Source organism: Apiospora aurea (assembly GCF_038362705.1).
Source record: "Apiospora aurea strain CBS 24483 chromosome Unknown utg000005l_segment0_segment0, whole genome shotgun sequence".
NCBI lineage: Eukaryota > Fungi > Ascomycota > Sordariomycetes > Amphisphaeriales > Apiosporaceae > Apiospora > Apiospora aurea.
The window spans coordinates 93,499-116,400 of NW_027117392.1; the positions used below are offsets into that span (position 1 = coordinate 93,499).

General features: G+C 53.5%; 10 protein-coding genes across 10 annotated transcripts; 3 read left to right on the forward strand and 7 right to left on the reverse strand.

Moving 5' to 3' along the window:
* Positions 1-196: 196 nt before the first annotated feature.
* On the reverse strand, positions 197-1,123 carry PG986_006624 (concanavalin A-like lectin/glucanase domain-containing protein; the record flags this gene model as incomplete). The annotated part of the gene is made up of 3 exons (XM_066842846.1): positions 197-298; positions 362-487; positions 548-1,123. The coding sequence occupies 3 exons, from the start codon at positions 1,121-1,123 to the stop codon at positions 197-199; spliced, it is 804 nt and encodes a 267-aa protein (XP_066698958.1).
* A 1,716-nt stretch (positions 1,124-2,839) lies between these two features.
* PG986_006625 (uncharacterized protein) lies at positions 2,840-3,830 on the forward strand (the record flags this gene model as incomplete). The annotated part of the gene is made up of 2 exons (XM_066842847.1): positions 2,840-3,237; positions 3,392-3,830. 2 exons carry the CDS (start codon positions 2,840-2,842, stop codon positions 3,828-3,830), a joined length of 837 nt encoding a protein of 278 aa, XP_066698959.1.
* Positions 3,831-4,160: 330 nt separating this feature from the next.
* PG986_006626 (uncharacterized protein) lies at positions 4,161-4,800 on the reverse strand (the record flags this gene model as incomplete). Its single annotated transcript, XM_066842848.1, has 2 exons — positions 4,161-4,500; positions 4,565-4,800. 2 exons carry the CDS (start codon positions 4,798-4,800, stop codon positions 4,161-4,163), a joined length of 576 nt encoding a protein of 191 aa, XP_066698960.1.
* A 637-nt stretch (positions 4,801-5,437) lies between these two features.
* Positions 5,438-6,494, reverse strand: PG986_006627 (uncharacterized protein; the record flags this gene model as incomplete). Its single annotated transcript, XM_066842849.1, has 3 exons — positions 5,438-5,722; positions 5,824-6,035; positions 6,179-6,494. The coding sequence occupies 3 exons, from the start codon at positions 6,492-6,494 to the stop codon at positions 5,438-5,440; spliced, it is 813 nt and encodes a 270-aa protein (XP_066698961.1).
* Positions 6,495-7,874: 1,380 nt separating this feature from the next.
* Positions 7,875-8,388, forward strand: PG986_006628 (uncharacterized protein; the record flags this gene model as incomplete). Its single annotated transcript, XM_066842850.1, has 2 exons — positions 7,875-7,966; positions 8,130-8,388. The coding sequence occupies 2 exons, from the start codon at positions 7,875-7,877 to the stop codon at positions 8,386-8,388; spliced, it is 351 nt and encodes a 116-aa protein (XP_066698962.1).
* Positions 8,389-8,961: 573 nt separating this feature from the next.
* Positions 8,962-10,798, reverse strand: PG986_006629 (uncharacterized protein; the record flags this gene model as incomplete). The annotated part of the gene is made up of 2 exons (XM_066842851.1): positions 8,962-9,863; positions 10,789-10,798. 2 exons carry the CDS (start codon positions 10,796-10,798, stop codon positions 8,962-8,964), a joined length of 912 nt encoding a protein of 303 aa, XP_066698963.1.
* A 186-nt stretch (positions 10,799-10,984) lies between these two features.
* Positions 10,985-12,130, reverse strand: PG986_006630 (DRB0094 family RNA ligase; the record flags this gene model as incomplete). The annotated part of the gene is made up of 1 exon (XM_066842852.1): positions 10,985-12,130. One exon carries the CDS (start codon positions 12,128-12,130, stop codon positions 10,985-10,987), a length of 1,146 nt encoding a protein of 381 aa, XP_066698964.1.
* Positions 12,131-14,259: 2,129 nt separating this feature from the next.
* PG986_006631 (peroxiredoxin (alkyl hydroperoxide reductase subunit C)) lies at positions 14,260-15,102 on the forward strand (the record flags this gene model as incomplete). Its single annotated transcript, XM_066842853.1, has 5 exons — positions 14,260-14,382; positions 14,439-14,614; positions 14,711-14,756; positions 14,841-15,006; positions 15,074-15,102. The coding sequence occupies 5 exons, from the start codon at positions 14,260-14,262 to the stop codon at positions 15,100-15,102; spliced, it is 540 nt and encodes a 179-aa protein (XP_066698965.1).
* A 718-nt stretch (positions 15,103-15,820) lies between these two features.
* On the reverse strand, positions 15,821-17,594 carry PG986_006632 (E3 ubiquitin-protein ligase; the record flags this gene model as incomplete). Its single annotated transcript, XM_066842854.1, has 4 exons — positions 15,821-16,692; positions 16,737-16,845; positions 16,995-17,269; positions 17,501-17,594. The coding sequence occupies 4 exons, from the start codon at positions 17,592-17,594 to the stop codon at positions 15,821-15,823; spliced, it is 1,350 nt and encodes a 449-aa protein (XP_066698966.1).
* Positions 17,595-20,245: 2,651 nt separating this feature from the next.
* PG986_006633 (major myo-inositol transporter iolT) lies at positions 20,246-22,163 on the reverse strand (the record flags this gene model as incomplete). The annotated part of the gene is made up of 6 exons (XM_066842855.1): positions 20,246-20,361; positions 20,425-20,655; positions 20,718-21,310; positions 21,361-21,622; positions 21,685-21,894; positions 21,962-22,163. 6 exons carry the CDS (start codon positions 22,161-22,163, stop codon positions 20,246-20,248), a joined length of 1,614 nt encoding a protein of 537 aa, XP_066698967.1.
* Positions 22,164-22,902: the final 739 nt, after the last annotated feature.

The following is a 22,902-nucleotide window of genomic DNA, read 5'->3' on the forward strand; positions in this document are numbered from 1 at the left end:
TTACAGGAATGACCTTACATGCATATATTATTAAGGATACGTAATTCCAGAATGCCAAAGAGACGCATAGCTACTGGCGATTAAACGGGTAACTCTGCCGAACCCCATGATTCGTGGTTGATATATACCGTGACCAGAATTATATACAAAAATGACGTCTTGCGCTTGCTCGTGAATCAAATGTCTACCCTCCTTCTCAAGGGTTATAATCGGTGACCTGGACATTGCGAATCTGGAACGTCGTCCCGGCGCTGGGGCCAGGACTGCCTGACGAGCCCTCCATCTGCAGGTCAATGATCTGAGGAGAAATGTTAGTTGTCGAGGAAACAGCAGAGTATGTGAAACCATTTAGGGGACTCACCAGGTAGAATGCGCTGTTGACATAGTTCTTGCCATACTGGGTGGTGATCTCGCCACCGTCCATGAAGAACTTGACCCAGACGTCCGTCGCGGAGGCCGTTCGGATCTGGGCACGGATGGTGTGCCACTTTAAGAGGAGATGTCAGCAAATCGTATCCCAATAGTGGTCGACGATGATGGTACTCACGTCCTCCGGGCTGGGGTAGGTGACGTCGTGCGCCGCGACCTGGCTGCTCGTGTTGAACGTGTTGAACGAGATCTTGCCCGAGCCCTTCCACTCGGCGACGTCGATCTCCGGCGGCCAGCCCTTGACGGCGGTGAGCCAGAAGGCGGGCCAGGTGCCCTTGGCCACGGGCGCCTTGAAGTCGGCCTCGAGGTCGTAGCCGCCCCCCGGCTTCACGGTCAGCTGCTGCTTCGCGAAGACGGTGCCGGACAGGTAGTGCACGGGGTACTGCTGCCCGCCGTTGGTGGCGGGGGGCTCGCCGCTGGCGGGCGAGGCGGTCAGGGTCAGGACGTGGTTGGCGGTCGAGACTTTGGACGGGTTCATGCGGGCGCCGCCGTTGTGGTCGGTGCCCCAGGGGTAGTTGTGGCTCCAGTGCGTGTCGAAGGCGCCGAAGGAGTCCTTGGGGATCACGGTTTTACCGGCAGCGCGGCTGGAGAGTGGGACGCCGGCGGCTTGCGCGGCGGGGCCGTCGACGCGGGGGTAGGCGGTGGCGAGGCCGGCGAGGGGCAGGGCCGAGGCGACGAGCGGAAGGCCGCGCATGATGCTGTTGCGGATGGCAAAGGCCTGGGGGAAGGATGGGGAAGAGGACGAGAGCGAGAGAAAGAATGGCAATCAAGTCAAACGAAACGAAAGATCAGGAGTAGCAAGCCCTTGAGGGGAAGGGGATGGAGGTACGGAGGGATGATCATGGCTGCATTATATAGAATAGATTGATCTCTGTATGTAGCAGTCGGCTAATAGGGGATATTGCACTACACTACCATACCACCAACAAGCGTCCCAATGGAAACGGGTATGTTTCAACGTGTGGGTGGCGGGAAATTGTTAGGGGCCCATGGATGGCAGCATGCTGGCATGACATGGTGTGCAGCAGACACCAAAATGCACGATGCGACTCTGGGGCCAGGCCAGGGGTGATGCCAACTGCCGCGTGCTGTTCGGTTGTTTGAGGCTTCTCTTTCTCCAGTCTAGCGGCTGATGATGGGTCGAGGGGGGCCTGTTCGCACACACAGTTGACAGGAAACAACCACACCCCTCCCCAAGGCGGGCGCATCACAATCAGCTATTGTCAATCTACATGCTTGCCTAAAGCGGACGCATATACCGGATCTGCACAGGGTGGTCTATCTATTCCCGTCTTTGATTCGCGGAGTTGTCGAGGCGAAGGACAGGAAAAGAAGGCAGGCAGGTCAATGCCGGCAGCTTGAACGTCATAAAGCTGTTTATTTTGGCGGGGTGTAGGCCAGGGGTCAGTGCTGCTTGTCAATGCAAACGCTCAACATGCATGCGACGGGGTGAGAACGCTTGCCCAGTTCTAGATCTAAAGAGAGGTCTCGCCATCTGATTGTTCTCACCCTGCCTTATCATGTGATGATTGTCCACGGCATTCAATGTTATCCCTACAGGAGCGCGTGGTTAATTTTAGGTAGGCGCGTCGGGGGTCGGCCTGGCCCGGCCGTATCGGCCCCTGGCAGAATCCGGCCATCAGCTCCCTCTAAATTCCCGGGGGGCCCCATCGGCACTCAAGTACAATACCCAAGGCAGGACCGGTGGCAGGACCGGTGGCAGGACCGTAATACTCTACATCTGCCGGTTCATTCTGTGCCTGGCTGTGACGTTCTCTCATACTTAGACACACTATCACCCAGCCTGCACATTCATTTCAATCTTTCGATTTGATAATTTTTCGTGCCTAATTTTGACCAACAGAATTGCCAGTGACTTTCAATATAAGTCTAATAACGATATGGGCTGGCATGGGCTATGAAATAAACATTGTACCCATAATCACCACCAAATTCTCTCATCGGTGAAAGAGATGCGTATTGAATGTGAGTTTTGGGTATGGTGGTAGATATTCCACAGCCAGCCAGGTCGTGTGACTGCCCGGGTCATTGTAGACATATATCCATGTCCCCACGAAAAACACGTAAGCTAGCAGTGCTGATTTTGCTTTGCTTTGCTTTTCTGCTCTTGCTGATTCCTATTGTTGATCACTTTCTCTTATCGTTTGTGTTTTGTTCGTGGTCGTGAGCACAGAACCAAAAAGATCGTCAACAAAACAACAACACATTTCCCACGATACCAAGCCAGAGGCTTACACCGAAATAGCTAGCCAGCCCTTGTACAGTTAACCTGTGAACTCCACCTGTCAACCAACATTCAGTTTCCCTGACTACGCGGTATCTCGACGACAACAATTCAACGACAACCCATGCGACTGTAACTGTTTCCCTCCTCTTCCTTATCCTCACGATGTCGTCTACCGAGTTTACTCCCACCAAGCCCACTCCCACCAAGCTGGAGGCCAAGGCCACTGAGTCCAGCGAGGAAGAGCCTGACGACTACAACGACGACGACAACATCGTCGAGATCAGAAGCGACGCCTACCGGACCCAGGTCCTCTACATCCGGTCCAGTTACGAACAGAGCGTCTCGGCCTTCAAGCTGCCCATCCCGATCTTCGAACTCCTGAATCCCATGACCCGGAAGCCCCTCGAGGTATCGGCCATCGTCTTCAACCCCCAACGAGACAAGGTCCTCCTCCTGCAACGACTCCACGTGCCCAACACATGGGAGGTGCCCAGCTGCAGCATCTTCGAGGGGGAGAAGTCCGCGCTCCACGCTGTCGTCCGCATGGTACACCTGTGCTCGTAAGTCTATCTCACCGTTCTATTCTATTTTTATTTTAGTGTAGAAAAACTGCCAACCCCCAAGCCCATGGCATAATGTTCGATTACCTCTTTATGAACAATAAATAGTAAGAGTCGCAGGCTGGCATGACGTTAACGTATATTGATTTTATAGGGGCCAAGTCGTCCGAAACATCGTGCGCTGCGCCGGCTTCTACGAGTACGAGTCCGTCCCGTCCTGGCCACCGGCACGGCGCTACTGCTTCGTCGTCGAGGTGGACCACCCCGAGGAAGAGGAGGTCCCGCTGTGGCTGCAGATCTACCAGTCCTATGCCTGGGTCACCGCCGGAGACGTGGACGACGAGAAGTACGGCAGCGACCGAGCGGCCCTCCTTTTCCACGCGCCTGAGCTGCGGTGGATTCTTCAGAAGGCTTTCCGCGTTGCCAGAGGAGAGCAGCAACAGGGACAACAGCAGCACGAGCACGAGCACGAGCACGAGCACGAGCACGAGCAAGTGCACCAGCAACAGCATGAGCATGAACAAGAAGGAGAGCACCAACAGGAACAAGAGGAGATGGAGCTCGATGAAGAAGAAGCAGAGATGTCATACTGAGAGTGTTTGAGCTGTGACGATTCTTACAACAGAGAATTTCCCCTACTGGTTTCACGTTCTTTGTGCGAGGAAGGAATGAAGGGAAAGGGGTTGCAAGGATGGTTATGTAGCTTTTCCGGACTTGGATCCTAACTTAGGTGGCCGATACTTCTCTCGGCTTTACTCCTATTATAGTTGCATAATACAGCCTTCGTCGGATATATCGGGCATGATTTCAGTGACATGCCTTCTTTGCAACCGCCAGGCCTAAGTGGTCGCCCTCATTGCACCATCCGCTTCCATCTCACCTTACGAGGCATCGTATGCCCCTGCTCTTCTCCATCCCACCACCTACGCAGGCAAATCGTACTCGCCCCCGTACTGCGCCAACCACCAGCGGTAGGTCCCGCACCGGCTGTCGACCGCGGCGCAGTCCGAGTCCACGCCGCTCTTGCCCTGCGCCTTGGCGCAGGGGCCCAGCAGCGTCGTCGTCATGGTGCCGGCGATGTGGGCCGCGTTGCCCGTGAAGGAGCCCGAGACGGAGCAGACCTTCACCAGGCAGCTGCCCTCCCACCAGTTGTAGCACAGGTTGGCCTGGACAGTCACGTTGCCCGGGTAGCTCTGGAGGCTGCCGATAGCGGCGGCGCAGTCGTCGTATTTGGCCGCAGTGGGCTGTCGTTTGGCGTTAGCTCTTTCCCGTTTTCACGTCGTTGGGCAAATGGGAAGGGAAGAGGGAAAAGTGCCGTTTCATGTACTCACCGTGAGGCATTGGCCCTCGGGGTCGGTCCCGTTTGATTGGGGGGGCAGAAGACGCGCTGCTGATCTTGATCGCCTGGGCCGGGAAGAAGCGATGGGTGTCGTCCACCGTGAGGAGGCCCAGAGGGCCGGAGCCAGTGGCCGTTCGCCCGGCCACGCGCGATGGGCTGGGTACAGCTGAAGCGACTGGGGCGAGAATGCCAGCAATGGCAGCCAACATGGTCGTGGGCTTCATTTTGTGATAAAAGTCGATATATCGAAGCCTATGTTGACAGAACGTGGGGGGAAATGAAGCAAGCGGTCGGTCGTTGACAAGCGGCTGTTGATGGAAATTTGTAGGCCCACCTTTGGCAGATATCTCTGTCTGTCTGACTCAACTTGGTCGTCGATCACAGTCGTCCCCTGACAGTGTCTCACCAAGGTGAAAAGTCAGAATGACCGCCATGACTGTCGCAGCTTCATATTTGCACACGGGCCTTCGTGTAATCCTCTTGTCGCCCCACGACAATAATACTAGCATGGCAGGCATCGGGTCTAGTTAGCGGATGGCACAGAGTGGCGTGGGGATGCTTGACACTTATTAGACGAGAGAAACCCCTTCTGCCCCTTGTCAACACGCAGGATACAGTTTCTCTATTGACAATCTCGGTAACTCAAGTAAGCACTAACAGGCAGGTTCCCTTGCAAGTGCAGGCACTACTTCCAACTGCCATGACGGGGCCGCTGCAGCATCCGTATAGAAATTGCGCCAAGCACCTCCTCGCTTGCTAGCCCGTTCAACAACCGCCACCTCCTTCCCTCAAACAAACAGGCCCCTAATATGTATCAACACCATAATGGGTCGATTGGTCATGATCCCGTACAGAAAGTACTCAACCAATCAAGCTCTTGCGCGCCATGCTGCCTCCCGCCTTGCAGCCGTGCTCGTCGCCGCAGATGCCGCAGCCCATGGAGTAGGCGCTCGCGAACAGGGCGGACTCGAGCGTCGGCTCGGCCTTGTGGTTGCTGTAGTAGCAGATGCGGCGGTGGATGTCGTAGTCGACGCTGTCGCAGTGCATCAGCTTGCCGCAGTTGTTCATGCAGTCCATCATGGTCGCCTGGTTGTCGCGGTGGATGATCTTGGTGCCGTGGCGCTTGCCGCACGCGAGCTGGAAGATCTGTATGTGTTGTCATAACGCCATACGTTAGTCCCTGCTGCTTCGAGATGATACACCCACGGAGATGGATGAGTGTGTGCGCAAGAGAACAGAAGGCTTACCTCGCCGGTCTCCGTCTTGAAGGGCTGGCCGTGGCCAAACGGACACTCGGTCGAGCACTTGACGGTCAGTTGCGAGATGACGGGCTCGATGGCGGGCGGGTCGACGATGAAGGCGTAGGTGTGCTGGTCCGGGACGCCGCAGGCCGAGGGGGCGATGAACCACCGTGACCATGGTTGATACCGGAGTTGCCCATGTTCGGAAAGCCTCCTCCCTGGTTACCTCCCTGGTTGCCTCCGGACTGTGCCGGAGGAGACGAGTTTCCAGAGTTCCCAGATGGGTTGTTGTCGTTGTAGCTGCCGCCGTTACTACCGCCGCCAGCCATCGGAGGTGCACTGCCATCCGTAGGGGGCATACCACCCATCATAGGAGGGATACCGCCATTAGTGGGAGGGTTGCTACCGTCTGAAGTGGGCATACCGCCCATCATAGGAGGAATACCACCGTTCGTGGGGTTACTACCATCCGCAGGGGGCATGCCACCCATCATGGGAGGGGTACCGCCAGCCCCGGCAGGGTCGGCTGGGATAAAGGGGTTGTCTTTGAAGAAGCCGTTGCCAGTCACCTGGGCGGCGGCTGGCATGGCGTTTTGCGCGCCAACGTACGGATTCTGGACAAACTGCCCAGTGACGGCTTGGGCCGCCGTGATAGCGTGGGCAAGGCCTACTCGCATAGTTGAGCGTGCCATGACGAGATACAGATCAGGTACGAAGAGAGAAGTAAAGGTTGATGGTACGTTGGTAGTTGATGAGCACGGAAGAAGAATTCCTCGTTGCTGGATGGGATACGTGAGAAATTGTAGTCGTGCCATCACCACCTACTCGCCACGAAACTGTATATGCCTGCATCTTGACGAGATGCACCGCACGCCGGACAACACTAGGGCAGTTTCAAGCTTTGGCATACAAGTATTGGAATTATTAGGTATTGTGCGCAACCTTTGAATCTGCTAACACCTTGAAACCTTCTTCGGCCAAGATTGATTGCCCATTCGCTAATGAAGTCACCGTAATTCTATACATCACGTCAGCAAGCGTGGAATCAATATCAGCCTTATAAGGCCCGAGGTTACTGTGAATGCATCTGAGAACCCAGAGGACTAACCTAGAACTCTTATTGGCAAAGCAATGCATTAAAAACGTGAAATACGGGGAGCGGGGAAGCGGGTAGAAAGGTTAAAAAGGGGTGGAAAAAAAGAATAAAGATTATAATAAGTTCGATTTTTATTAACGTTATTAATATTCGTTTTTAATTTTATTTTAATAGCATTAATAAATATATTTAATTTTTAAAGATATTATTAGTTTTTATAAAATAAAGTAATAACTTAAAATAATTATTAGATATATTTTTTATTAAATAAATTAAAAGTGCTTATATTTTAATAATAAATACGAGTGTATTTTTAATATATTATTAAAGGAGTAAAAATAAAAAATAAAAATTAGTTCGATTCTTATTAACCCTATTAACATTCGTTTTTAATTTTGTTTTTTAAAACATTAAACTTAACTCACCCCTATTCGCGGGTCGCTCCGTGCCGTGTCCGCTGCGGCCAACTCTAGGGATTAAATTTAACGCAGACGCCTAACCGACACGGCTTAAAGTATCTATCCTGTCGCTGCCGGGAACCCGGGTTTTGTTGCGTCATGCATATTGTCAGTATTGTTTGTTGGGTTTATTGCACTCGACGGGCTTTTTCCCCTAGAATTTCTCTTGCTTTCTATGCAGGTACAGTTATCTGTGTATTAAAACCTGAGAGGCAATTTCCATGTATCACCCAGAGCTGCTCCCACGGCCCCTGCTTGTTGAAGACGAGACTACTATTGCCAATGGATGGTATTTGCATGAACCGATAGTTGCAAAGACATATAAGGTCGCACCTTTGCCATTGCATAGACTCCAAAAGCCTCTACATTGATCACAGACGGACGATCCGACTACCACCACTTAGAACCCCTTCTTCTCCATCCAGCATCCCCATAGTAAGCAACGAGATGCACGCCTGTACTTTTGCGTCGGTTCTCGCCGTCCTTGGAGGCGCCAGCGCCCAATGGACCCCCCTCAACATTCCCATTCCCAGGCCTCCGGCTCCCGCGGCCCCCAGGCTTGCTCCACCGGAGGCTCCTCCGTCAGCGGCCGTACGTAAGTACTTACCTGTTCGTTGTTACCCGTCCACCTCTCTCATTCTATCTCTCCCCCTCCGCTCTCCTTTGGTCCCCTAAAATTCATCCCATCATGAACACGCAGGGCATGTGGGAGGGGCACTTTGATGACAATCGATAACACGTTTTTTGTTATTTACCAGAACCGTGACGGCGACCGTCACCGCGCCGGCCAAACCAGCTGTGACCTTTGCAGTGGCGGCCACTCCCGCAACCGTCACTATGCCGGTGACCGTCACGGTGCCGGGCATTGTGCCAACCATCGCCCAGGCCGCTTCCACCGCCTGCGCGGCCATGGGCCAGGCCACGCCCTACTTTGACGTCAACGGGACTCCCGTCTTCTGCGGCCCGCGAATCTGGGGAGGTGGCTACATCGCCTCCGGAATCAACCTCTGCCCTTAGATGGTGTGATGTGGGCCCTCGACAGAGAGCGTCTCGATTCTGGTGGAAGAAGGTTGGGGACTGGGAAGCTTACAGGAGAGCAATCATACATATATATATATATATACAAGGGGGTTGTTTATCTGATCAGTGGTAACTAGTGGCTATATGTACTTGTGTCTGAAAGGGCGCTAGGTAGTGAATAAGCAAGGTTTCTCTCCCTGCCTGATTATGATGACTACTTGGCCAATGAAGAACCATATTCAACGTAGTCCATTGATAAGGTGCAGTGATGGATGACTAAGGCAGCCCTTGTCTCAGTCTGACCCGACACTGAGAACATACTTCGGCCTTATGGGACTGAGCCCTTTTCCATGTTAACTCATTGCATGGGAACACATAATATCAAGGAAGCAGCTCTATGAATTTAGATCTTTGCATACAAATGTGATGATGATGCCATATGAGTACGTAAACGCTCGGAAGTGGCACACTAGACTCGTAGTGTGCTTCACGGTGATATTAGTAGGCTAAGTACAGTGAGGTTCATCTAGTATCTACCAAGCAATAATGCCAGCTACATCAGCTACCTCTCTACCCAGCCCCAGGAAAGATCCAAGACCAGGCATTCATCCCAATCTTGACCCCCGACTCAATCGGCAGCCCCTGGTGGAGCGTCTGCTCGTACCCCGTCCCGTCCTCCCTCAAATTCTCCCAGTAAATCGCGTTCCCCGGAATCGGCTTAAACACCACCCCCTCCGTCTCCTCGGCCGCGTCGCACTCGATAAACTCGCACCAGGCCCGGTCCCGCGGCCGCGGCAGCAGCGGGAAGTGTGTCCCGCCCCCCGTGCAGTTGGCGCCGAGGTAGACGTTGAGCGTCGAGGCGCGGTCCGGCCGGCCCGCCTGCGCTAAGTAGTCGTAGTACAGCGTGAAGAAGCCGCCGGCCCGGTACCGCTGCGCGCTCAGGGCCTCGAGCCGCTTCGGCTGGATGTTGCGGATGCGCTGCTCGATGCAGCGGACCGTCGCGTCGCGCGGCGGCATCGAGGTCTCGGAGCGGCGGGCTTCTTGGTCCTGCGTGGCCTTGCCTGCGTATTCGACGTAGGCGGGGCCGAAACCGGGTTCGCTATGGCGGGAGCAGCTGTCAGGCAAACGACGCGGTGGCGGAGGAGGAGGGCCCTGAGATGGGGAGCCTTTGACATACCTGGTTTTGATGATGTGCGCCGCCTCGGACGGTTTGACGAAGGAGGGGATGTACATGACGAGGGGCTCTTGGTGCAAAACGTGACCTTGCAAGGGGTAGTCTTCGCATTGCAGGTCCGAGTCGATATCGACGAGCTCGATCGAATCCGCCGGGTTTCTTGGCTGCTCGACCACCTCCTCTTCCTTATTGCTGACCACCGTGTAGTAGTCATCGTCTGGCCGTGCTTCGTGGACTCGGCTGGCAAACCCGCCAAAAGCCGCCCCCTCCTGGCCGGGCGACAGGATCTTCAGGAGATCTTGGTCGATGGGAAGGCCAACGATTTCTTATTTGCCCAGCTGAGCAGCATTCTGCTCTACCGTGGCGAAGGCGGGCAGGATTGCTTGTGTCATTGCCACGGCCGTTCGTAATGACAGTACAAGCCAAGGTGGTAAAAACAGATGCGAGAATGAGAAAGCCGCCAGGAATTTAAACAATTACAGCGCGGTTACGACATGAAAGTCAGCAGGAGCCTGAGGGAGATGGATGGTAGCTGTGGCCATGTATTTGAGGGATGGCTGATGTGCCTAACTCAAGGTTGCCGGCCCCTTTAGTCTTTGCTCCTGCGTTTGCTTCTGCAGTATGCAAGATGTAACCTTGATTGCCCGGTACAGTCTCACACGGGTAGATCGGAGGATTTCGGTACACTGAATTCGAGACAAAAAGCAACTCTACTTGCGAGATACCTGGTCCTACAATTGGCCAAAATAAGCAAAGAGCAGGCACACGAAAAGGTTCTGAAAAACAAAACCTACCCGTCACCCTGTACCCCAGTATCAACCGTGATCTTCTTTTAGAAACACTCGCTTCCTTCTCCTAGCAATAGTGCGGGCGGTGATGTGTCACACCCGGTGCCACTGCCTATGAACGGCTCCAAGAACGACATGATTTCCGCCCTGGACCCGTCCGTCCCTCTTGCAAGTCAGCAATAAATTACCCTTTCTTATTTGGGCTCTGGCGTAAGTATGTACCACTGCGGGAATCACCACGAGACGGTACGTACGCTATGAATACAATTCTCGCACATGGGATTCGCAAAAGCGATGCAAAGTGAGCAATAAGGATCATGTTGGGCTAGCCAGAACAGGCAGACATGTGTGGCAGGAGTAACAAAGCAAAGGCCAACCGATGCAATCAGTCATAGTTGTATCAACGCAGTGAAGTATTCATAATCAGAGAAATACAGGGCTGCATCATTGTATTGACCTGAGAACTCAATGCTTTGTTGTGAAAAGAAAAGCGTCGAAACTTCCCTTATCTCTCAGATGTGCTGTTTGTGTAGCTATCCTTGATCCTCCAAGGACTCGCGGTGCTTCAGTAACCACCCCCTGAGCTACTTGCAGAGAAGCGGATGATGAGATACTCTTCCACCCACCACTTCTACTCCCCGTTTCTAACCAGGTATGCGTTGGAGATCACCTTGAAACTGCGGCCGTCCTGTACGTTCTTGTACACAAGCCCCTCCCGCGGCTTTCCATAGAATCCCACCCCCTCAGCTCGTTGCAGGAGATCCGCGTTGCTCGCGGCGATGTCATGCAGTCGGGAGTAGCTGTTCACAGGCACATGTTTGAGCCCCAGCTGCTCGGCCATCTCTTCCGTCTCGGCCGGGCCCAAGGCCTCCTGTACATCAATGTCGAAGATGCGGTAGACGTAAAAGTCGTGCTTGCCCTCGGGAAAGCCTTCGCGGTTCTGGCAGATGCTGGAGCCGCACAGCTCGCCCTGGATGGCGAGGCTCTTGCCGAGCGCGGCGAGCTTCTCTGGGAGCTGGTAGTAAATGGCGGCGCCCCAGAAGAGGCAGCCGGGCTTGTCGGGGAGGTCGCGCTTGCGGGTGCAGACGCCGATGCGGCCCTCGGGCATGTCGGCGCGGCCCTCTAGAGGGGGCAGGGTGGTGTAGAGGGGAGAGTCGCGGCAGATGAAGTAAACGGTTTCGGCGGATCCGTTCATCTTGACTGTCTCTTGGTAGACCGCATCCTTGTACTTGGCGGTGAACAGGTTGGGGCAGTTCTGGACTCGCTTGATATCCGTCTTGGGGAAGAACGAGGGGCACGGGCCGAGGGAGTTCTCCGATGGCTGAATTCTGGCGGTGGTGGCATCCTCCATCTTCAAGACGTTCAGTTTGTCTTCAAAGTTCATGCCCATGACCTTCTGCATGGTCTCCTCGTGAGTGTTGTTCTCGCGGAGCTCGGCAATGGCGCTGGTGATCTCGGGGAAGCAGCGGAGGGGCATGATCAGTCCCTGGGAAAGGGCGTCATCATGCTTGGTGGACTTGACATGAAAACCAAATCTGCCGTCGCGCGTGCTGAGTTTGCCATTGTAAGTGTTAAGCTGGCGGAGTGAAGCGAAACGGTCGTCGGTGACGGGGAGGAATGAGTCAATCTCGAAGTAGACAACGTGATCACCGACCTCGGCGGTGCCCTTCTTCATCGCGCACTTCCAGCCATCGACATCGGCCAGGAGCAAGCTGGCACTCGAAGTCAGCGGCTGCAAGTGCGAGACTTGTCGAACGCTGACCAGCTGGCGTGTCATGGTGGATTGTGTATGGGCCGTTAGGCAAGTTGTTGGAGGGGGAAGGATGGCAGACAAATAGGTTTACACAAGTAGGAGGAAAACAAAGGAATGCCCGGGATGATGCGGAGGAACTCGGAGGTGGTGGTAGGCTGAAAAGTGTGCCTTGAGATTACAAGACTGGGAAGGAGCAATCAATGCCCCACGTACGCAGAAGAGGTCGATACCTAAGGCAAGGAATGAAAAGTCCGGTTGAGTCACCCCATCGCCCTGACGATAATCTGAAGCGGTGGGGTCGAACTCGCCCAAGGGAACAGCCTCTTGCCATGGCTGTTGACTGTACTCACAGAAGCTAAATCCAAGATGAAAGAAACGAGAATTTAATGTTTTGCCTTGGCCAATCCCACATCGAGAACAATGCTGCCTGGATCCCGACTGAAAGTAGGGAGCTTCATGTTCGAAAAGGGGCATGACAGCCTGGCTTCCAAGTAACAATACTCACAACGGGCCAGGTTTCACCTTCTATGTTTCCGTTCATGGCACCTGTCTCTTTGCAAATGATTTTGTTGCATTAGGGGCACCATTGGGCTCACAGTCGTGAAGTTCCCATCTTTTTCCGAGCCAGCAACAGCATATACCCCGTCGTAAACATGGAATCTACACCGAAAATAGTTCGTGTATATCCTGTGTATAAGAGCTCAACTGTGAGAGCAGTCAATGGACTGCCTGTGTATTGATATTTCTGATACGCGCGCTGCTCTCTGGCTGAAGTATTTGTCTCAGAAGCTTGAGACAAACAATATCAAGCAACAGTCAGGCATACATCACATTATACGAAAGAAGACTTGAGCTTTCGAAGCAAATGTCGATCTTTACAGGGCCAGCCAGGTCACTCAACCGTTGTTTGCGTGCCATGCAAGTCACCAGCGGCTGCAACAGTGACGGTCCCATGCCCCCTACTATCACCGATGGGGATTACAAGCATATATAGTATGGCCCGCTCAAAACCAACCTCGCAGAATCCGGTGGCTATATATGTTGAGCAGTCACATATACTCTCTGCATCGAATCACTGCGCCCATTGCCTTATTTATTTCAGGTAGGAACAGGTCCCGGTTGTCAACTCCCTCCTCTTTTTCCTTTTTCTTCTTCTTCTTTTTTGTTAATACTATTCGATACCAAAGGGACACTTATCATCACTCATAAGGCAGAGGCAGCATGTTGTTCAGATCATGTAGCCGAGAAGATTCCTAGAGTGTAACTCTAGATACCATAAGATATATCCATGAACGAAGCATGCCAACTGACATAGCATACCTGATATATACGCGCGGCAAGACTATTGGTCACTGCCATCTTCCCCGGTATAGGGATTTAAGTAGCTCAGGATCGCGCCAAATACTAATTGTAGACGTCCACATGTGTATCATCAGGGAGGAAGTGGACATTGCCATTGGCAGGTTGCCAAGGAGGTAGAATCGAGATTGCTGGAGGATCCGCATATCATGGGACTCCTAGGTGGTCTGCTGGTGGAGTTTTCTTGTCAGCCAGCCACGACGAGTATTGATAATCCTGCCAGCTTGCCAGGCTCAGAAGCCCATCGAGCTCACCCACCAACTGCATTTGATGAGTCATGTCTCTCTGATGGCCGCTTAATCTATCTTCACGGGCAGCTGCATTGCCTCCGAATTCATCATTGCAGTGGGATTAGAGTTGGCGGGTTGGACAGGGCATCGGTAGGTTGGCTAGCAACTTGGCAATCTTGAAATCTTGTACCTGACAGGGTACAGTAACCCACCCCACGTTAAACTAAAGCAACCAAGCACAGTGCCTCCAAGCCACAATTCTCCCCTATCCCCACTGTCTTCCACCATACCGTTGAACGTCTGAAACACAGTGTGCAAGCCCACCGCCCCGGGCCCAATTGGCCCTGCTATGTCGTCATCCACCCCCATCCCAGCTCAATTCAGGTCCGAGACACAGCTAGGTTAGCTGAAGGAGAGCTCCGGCGCCAAACCCCAACCTACATCCGACAAACAACGTCAACGACCAGCCATCACCATTGACGATACCCTCTCCGATTAGCTTCCTTCCACCTTCCACCCTCACACACCCACGAAGCACCACCCGCACTCTCACCACCAACCATCATGGCCTTCCGCGCCCTCCGCGCCCTAACCACCACCGCCGCCCGCGCCTCCCCTGTCGCCGCGGCCGCCCCCGCCTTCACCGCGAGCCGCAGCTTCCACGCCTCGCGGCGCGCCCTGGTCAAAGTGGGCGACTCCCTGCCCAACCTCGAGTGCCTGTGCGAGGCCTCCCCGGCAACAAGGTGAACCTGCTCGACGAGTTCAAGAGCACCAAGGGCCTCGTCATCGGCGTCCCCGCCGCCTTCTCGGGCGCCTGCAGCCAGCAGCACGTCCCCGGCTACATCAAGCACCCCAGGACCAAGGAGATCCTCGGCATGGGCGGCAAGGTCGTCGTCGTCAGCGTCAACGATGCCTTCGTGTGAGTACTCTCGAACCTTCCCCCTCCCCCCTCTTCTTCTCACCATTACAATATATATGAGAAGTGAAACATATTGGCTGACATGACCAAAAACAGCATGAACGCGTGGCACGAGCAGATGGACCCCGTCAAAGACTCTGGCGTAAGTTGATGACGGTGTTCCTCATGAACGCCAATCGTCTCTCTACCTCCGCCAGTGCTAATCCATTCCTGCCCACTTCTCTAGATCCGATTCCTGGGCGACCCTACTGGTGAGTTCACTCGTGCTCTGGACCTGGGCTTTGACGCCCCCGCCATCTTTGGCGGCATGCGTGGCAAGCGATACGCCTTGGTCATTGAGGATGGCAAGGTCAAGGAGGCCCACGTCGAGCCCGACAACACCGGAACCAACGGTAAGATATCACCACCCATACCATTCCCTCATGCGTGGAAAACGCGTTCGCTAATGTTGAGGTTCAGTTTCTCTGGCGGAGAAGGTTCTGGGCTGATGATTGAACCAGCCAAGGCCACAAAGGTCAAGGTCATAGACTACAGCATAGCGTATGATAAAAAAACGAAGTGTGCAAATGAGATTTCTATCGTAAAGCCATCCCCAGCTGGCAAATCTGCATGCTACCAGTCAAGTTTGAAAACGCGCTCATAGTACAGGAAGCGAATGATAGCTACAACGCCCAGGACGCCCCTAATTCTCCGTAACCTCGCTAAACCCATGTGCCAGCCTTGCATGCTCCTTTGAGTGAACCGCACACCCAAAATATGTAGCAGACGTCAATGCCTGAAGGAAATCTATGATGGCCCGCTACCAATGTAGGCTCCCCCGGCCAAGGAGCCTTGTCCGCTACAGATATACTTAATTCTAGCCCCCTTTCCAGTCATTTCTAGCAGTGTGTTATGGTCTGCACGGGCTTTACTGTCGTCCACCTTGCCCGTTTTTCAGATCAACGTTGAAAGTCCATCGGCCTGATTGGCACGAAAAGTTAGTCGACATACACAGAATATATTGCGCGCACGGGTTCGGAATTCATCAGCGCACTGGCACTGGCTACAACTGTTGATAGCAACCCCAATGGAGGCATGACAAGCAACAGAAGATAGAGGAACCCATACAGAAGGAAACCATCAAATTTCTATCAAAGGACGGCCGAGGGAGGGAGTTGGGAAGTGACTGAATGAACACCGAATCGCCGGGAGCACTTGACTCCGAGCTCACAGTTTGAATGACATACCGTTGGCGAGGTTTTCTGCTGTGTCTTGCAACAGAATCAATCTGCGCTTGTTGCAGTAGGCGGTCTTGTCCATAATATCGACCTTCAACTTGGAGTCGGCCAGTTCCGCAATGGGCTTCTCAAACATCTCGGACAGGTTCTCCACAGCGAGCTCGAGGTCTTTCTGGTTGTCCTCGAAGATCTCTGTCAGGTTGTTCCGAGCGAGGTAGAAAGCAAAGGCGTACGTCCACTTGAGAGTCTGACGACACGTCTGCAGCGCTTGGGATGCCGAGTTAAGGTATTGGACTTCGATCCAAGACATGCCCGAGGCGGACTGGAGCTGGACCATCTTCTTCTCCGTCTTGGTATACATGTCCTTGTCCAAGCGTGCCGACTGCTCGTGGTTGGCGTACCGGTTGTAGTAATGCAGATATCGCTCAAGGGACACGCGGGACTTGGCCTGAGCATCGCGAGCGTCCGTACCGCTCTTCTCTTCAAACCGGTTGCAGTTATACCAGCTGGTTCCGTGTTCGGACCACAGGCCCATGCACATCCAACAGAACTCGTGTTTGCACTTCCGGCAAGTCATGTGGTTGCATCCGCCGTTCTTCTCTATAGTCGAGTTGCACTTAGGACACTCTTTCGTGTTGGCGGAGATCCAGTTTGCGGTCTCGCTATCGTCTGCACACTTCTTAAGCCAGCTCTTTACCAACTCGCAGGGGGCAGGCTGGTGATCGCTGAGGATACATCCGAAACAGAATCGGTATCCACACACGCACGCTACGGTCGGCACAACTTTGTCGAGCTCCTTCTTCTTGATACCGCATTCGACCGCGTTTTCGCAATCGGGGCGGGGCACCACTTTAACGTGTCCTTGTCCTCCACATAAGTCCTGTTAAGCAACTCTTGGTACCTACCCGAGAGTTCCGGCGTGACGAGTAGATCAAGGGATCGAGCATCAATAATACGCGAACAACCCTCAGCAGGACACTGGATCCTGGCGGCCTCGCCCTCTTCCCGAATCTTCTGGGTCAGGTAGTGGCGGTAGCAGTTCACGCAGTACCTATGTCCACATTTCATGGCAAAGCTCTGCAGTCCTTCGTCGTCGTCGCAGCAGATATCGCACATGAACCCGTCTAATGTTTCGAGTTTCGGGGGTTTGCGACACTGGTCACTATGCCAGCTGCTTCGACCACCTTGTCCGAGTTGTCCATAAAGTCCTCGATCAGGCGCTCCTTATTCCAGCGGAAGTGTCGTAGCAGGATGGCGGCATCCTCCTTGGACATCTCCAGGATCATGTTGACCTCGTTCATCATCTCCTCCTGCTGCTTCTGGATGTCGCCCGGACTATAGACTTTGTAGCCCACATCGTAGGCAACTGGCGTCTTCTGCTTCTGCAGTCCCAGATCCGGTTCGTCATCGGGATCCTCGTCGAAAGCGTCATCGAATTCTGTAAACCGAAGTCATTAGTCATCGCAGCAACAGGTGATGCAATGAATATGGTACGACAGCTGCTTTGGAAGACACGGAAAGCAGTTGACCAGGCCCGCCTTGTTGGGCACCCAAACCATGACAGGTCGGCCGGCTGCGGGCATCGACGGGGAAATGGGGATGGGACGGAGCAGGGCAGACACAAATAACGTCACGAAAGGATAAAAATGATTAAGAAAATGGTACTTACCATCGCCGTTGGATATGTCATCGTTTTCGCTGTCGTCGAGCATGATATCGTCATCACTACTGACAGTGGACAGGAAGTCTTCGTCGGAATCCATGCCGGTGACGGGAGTGGGCGGTGCAGGGTCTGGATTCTGGCGCTGGAGTGCAGCGGTTCGTCGTTTGTTGCAGGTGTCTGGCGCCGACGAGGAAGACGAGTCCGTTATCTTGGCCTCCGCCGCCTTCCGCTTCCTCGTGATGGGAGGAATCTTGTCGGCGGTACAGGGTGGTGCCTCACAGGAAGATGCCCGTCAGCGAGCGACGAGCAAATACCGTGAAGACAGCCGGCGGGATGGAAGGGTCGAGTTTGTTGTTTGGGGAGGATGGGCTCGGGTGGGTTTGAGTTTGGAGAGGAGGACAAATTTTGCGAGAGAGAAGCCGAAACTCGAGGGATTATGCGAGTCACAGGATCTGTAACGCAACGGAAGGCGGAAAGGGAGCGTGTGATGGAGGATGGATGATGAGATAGATAGGATGCGATGGATGCGTCACCGGAGATGGCGGTGGTTACCTGCGCTGGGGACGGGGACTTGGGCCTGGAACTGGAACGATAGTGCTGATAGGCAACCAGGCGCTAGGTTACTGCTAGGTGGCTACCGCCTACAGCGGCTCAGGTGCAGGGTGGGCTTTGGCTTTGGCTTTTGCCAGGGAGCAGGGGAGGGACTCAGGCTGTCAGGGAGGGGCAACTGTCAGCACCAGAACTTGTACACTAGCCCGCCAGAACCCAACGCGGCACAGGCGACGGAGAAAGGGTCGGTTAGGTAATCATGCAGGTGACTGTTTTTTTTTAAGGTTACCTAAACAGCACGTATCCGATGTTTTTCTAATTGTGCATCTGAGTGCTGAGTGAGCAATCAGGGCAGATCGGGTTTGATCCCTTGTTTTGACCTGGAGTCGGCTCGATTAGTAAAGCAGACAGGCAGCAGGTAAGCAGGCAGCAGGTGATGGCCGCTTATACCCAGACCGGTAGTTGGTGGGGGTGGAATGACGCCGGCAGAATGGAGCAGGACGCTACATATCACGGTTAGGCAGTAGCAGGCAGTAGCAGGCAGTAGCAGGGGCGACGGGGCCGTTATGTGAAGCATCTACAGTGACCCGAACGGATCTATCTGCCTGCCAGCAAACCACTTAAGCTGGCTTAGGTAAGACTGGTTTGCCCTATGTATGTTCCATGGTCACGAGTTGTCCCTTCCTTAAAGTGGTGCAAATCTCAGGGTACCTAGAGGTGCGAGGTGGGTCGATAAGTGGGTGGTCCCCGATACGCCGAGGTTGGTTGGGCTGAGGGAATTAGGGGGTCGAGTGCGCCTGCAAGCAAGCTTGTTGTTCAACTGTGATTGCCCAAGTATGAGATGAACTGTTGCTGTTGAGGACACCCCTCGAATCAGATCCACAAATTCGAGTCAGCATGCGGTATCGTTATGTTTGATCGTTCCGTTGCAGCGCTTCGTTGGTGACAAATTTGAAGATCCGAACGAAGTCAGGCCACCCGACTCCAACCAAATTGAATCGGCCGGCATTCGGTTGTCGCCGGTCGGGTGGTGGTGGTAAATATCTGGTACGTACATGTAGCGCATGTACTGCAATCTATCGAGAGCCCGTGTCCTCAGCCCATCAGAGATCAATCAATCATTTGTCGATCGCTCTGTGACCGCGGCTGCCTCTGTGACCCAAACCTTGTGACACGAAAAGCCACAAACAACCGTATTGCCCAAACCCGATGTGGCTTACATAAAAGTAAGACCCGCCACCTTTTTTCGAGTATAAACGTATTACATCCGTAGTTTATTCATCATAGAACGCAAATCCTGTTTGTATGCATGAACACCTGTTTGTGACGTTTGTTTGCGACCTCCTGTAGAAGTAGAACAGCACATATCCAGTGGTATGTCTCGGCCCATGTTCGAATTGAGGACTGATTGGCTTCAGCAGTCTCCCAGGCCAAGACTGTGGACCTCAGAAGGCTTCCATATTCTCATCTGGTATATGTAAAGATTTCCTGAAGCGCTATAGCCCGGCTGGTGCAGCACGTGACCGGCGATGGTCAGCCACAGTCTGCGACTAGGGGGCCTGATTCGAATGTCGTAGCAACCGATCTTCTCCCTTCGGCTGGTTCTTGATAATGATTTATCCTGCATTGAGGGTCTCCCAAACTGTCTAGCATAATATCATGGTTTGGGTCCATATATTTGCGATTATTTGCTCTGTTTTGATTATTAAAGAATAATAATAAAATGCGGCGGCGTTTCTATTTTCTATTTTTCTATTTTATTTTTTCGTCTTGGCAGGATAATCATTTCACCGTCATGAATCGATGTCTTCGGGGATTCCTCCGGGAAGATTGCGGACAAATGCAGGCCTGAATTGATAGCTATCCCATCCGGGTCCGGAGTAGCCCGAGTATATGACCCGGCAGTCCATGCGATGTGGCAATGAGGGTCAGCAACCAAACGCTTTAATACCCAGCTACAAGATTTAAATAAATCATCAAGTATACAATACAAAGAGGAGGGGATAAGATCTTGACATATGATATCAGCTTTCATTGACTATACCAAGGCTATATAGCGGTACATATGCACACTCCAAGCCGACAACGACGACGGACCCCTTTATGAAAATTTCCACATTATGAATAGGCCATGACTAAGCCTGTCCATGAAAACCACCCGACTGGTGGCTCCTTGAGCTGCTGAACAAAAAATGGCAATATCTAGACCTGGTGGTGAGCGACGGTAGGTCCGCTTTTGGGCTCGTCGTGCTCGAGGTTGTGGACGACCTTCTCGACAGCCTCGGTCTGCTGGGCCACAAGTGCATCGGATTCGAACACTGAGGGAGAGTATTGTGTCAGCATTGCCACGAAGAACAGTAGAGAAACAAGTAAGAACATACAGAAAGCAAGTTCCTCCAGAGTCCGGCCGTAGGTCTCGGGATAAAACAGGAAGATGAAGATGTTCTCGAACGCGAGCCAGCCAGTGTAAGCAGCCATGAACTTCCAGCCGATGGCGTCCATGGCCAGCGGGTTGACGTAGGTAGAGAAGAAGCCACCGAGCTTGCCGAAGATCTGCTGGACACCGATACCGCGGGATCGAGTAGCATATGGCCAGATTTCCACGAGGTAAGCTGCAAAGATTGTCAGCAACATAGACTAAAGTGAGCTTCTCCGGAAATGGGGGAGGACTTACTGTAGGTCAACGAGTTGTTACCGATGTTGTAGGTTGGCGAGTAAGCAAAGTACCAGAACAACGCCGAGATCTGCGCGGCCGAGTTGGTGAATCCTCCATCGACGGCCTCTTGCAGCCTCTCAAACGAAACAGTCATGGCCAGGAATGCAAACAACATGGACGCTGACGAAAGCAAGAACATGAAACGTCTTCGGAACCTCGCAACGAAGACGGCGATGACGGTGGCGTTGATCAGACTCCAGCACTGATTGGCAATGTTGATCCTGCTCTTGGCGTACTTGGACGTATACCCCATCTTCTCGAATAAGACGTTGGAGTAGTACGAAAGCAGAGTGTTGCCCGACATCTGGGTGAAGAGTCCGATGAAGACCGAGAGGAACACGCGGCGGCGCATACCGGCGGTGGCGAAGAGCTGGGTCCAAGATTGTTTGCTGTTCTCCATCTCGAGTTTGATTGTCGTCTTGATCTGAGCTATCTCAGCATGGACAAGCTCAGATTGCGCATCACCCTCGGCGTGATATTTGACTAGTATAGCCATCGCTTCATCGTCGCGGTCCTTGCTAACGAGATAACGAGGACTCTCGGGGAGTAGGCTTGAGACCAGTCAGCACCCGCAAGCAAAGGCGTTGTGCAGCCTACTTACAAGACAGTGCAGATTTGGAGGAGAGAAGGGACAATCTGCAGCAGCGATGGCAACCTCCAGCTCCAATCACCGACGATCTCGACGGTCCCAATGGTGATTGCAGCAGCAACAATAGCACCGAGGAAGTAGGATGCGTTGAAGAAAGCAGTCAGGGTGGGACGCTCTTTCGGGTGACCGAGCTCTCCGATGAGAGAGGAACCAGAGATGATGCAGAAGAGGATACCGAAGCCGAGGATCATGCGGGCGATGATGTACATGGCAACTGCAAGAAGAACGGGTATTAGAGCGCGGCTCATTTCCATCAATGAGAGGGATCATCCCTACCATGTTGAGCGAAACCCTGGAGGAGCGCCCCAAGAGCTTGGATCAAGGACCCTATCATGATCGACCACCGTCTACCCAAGCGCTGTGCGAGCCATGGGGCTACTGGAACCGCGAGGATCGACCCGAGTTGGTAGCAAGCGTTGATGAATCCCAGAATGTCGGGCTTGATGGCAGGCTTTCCCTTGGCATCCAAGTGTGCCTCGCCGAAGTCTGAGTCCCGTCAGCAATCACGCAACTAGTATAAGGTGCTGTTTCTCGTGGCATGGGCTGTACATACAGCTGTTGAAAGGAGGAGAGAATTGAAGGGCGTTGATGAGTTGGGAGTCGAATCCCGAAGTCATCTCCACACCCATACAGCAGATAAAGAGCCAGAGGTATAGAAATCGCAGATTGGGCTTCTTGTACCATGGCGTCCTATCCCCCGCGACGATGGTCGCGATGAGGGGATCAGCCCCATGTCCCTTGTTCAGAACAGCCATTGTCGACGCTCGGTATGTTTGCTTTTAGCGGTACTCCAGGAGGTATACGAGGGATGGGATGGGAGTATCAGACGACACTGCAGGAGGAGTAGGGAATGAGGGCGAGCCATCGCGCTTGTTATGTATAAAGTAAGTAGCCGCTGGCATGCCGAGTATCCATGGTGTCGGACGAAACAGCTCATACGATGGGTGCCGTCCGTTGAGACTCTGACCCCTGCTGTCTTGCCAAGACATGCACAAGTAATCTGTACGTTTTCCCCCCGTGAATAGGACCGCTGCCCCATGGGCGGTGGGAGGGCTGATTGGCTCCAAGTGACCGGGTAAATTGAAGGGCGGGCCGTCACCCGACACTGCAATCTGGGGCCCCAACATGGGGAAACGAGCGAGCGGGATCGTCTGGAGTAGGGCAGGAAACGCCCTTCCAAGTCAAATCCGTTCTGGGCCATAGCTGTTGTCGCGAACGTGCGTTTGGTGTTCCCAGCCGTGATAACCACGCCTTTCTACCGTGATGTTGGCAGTGCCGTCGAAGCTTTCCTGGTGGCTGAGTCGCTCCCGGCTTGGCCACAAACCCAAGCACAGGCAAGCATCGCACCGGCACCTTGGCCATGCTTAATCGCTGAAGGAACCCGCGAGCCGAGGCCTTGGTTCTTGGCCTTGGCTGGCCGTTGTCCCAATCTGGCTCGATTTTGCTGAACTGCCAAGGGCCTGCGTTGGATCTGCCAGCTCCCTTGCATGAAAA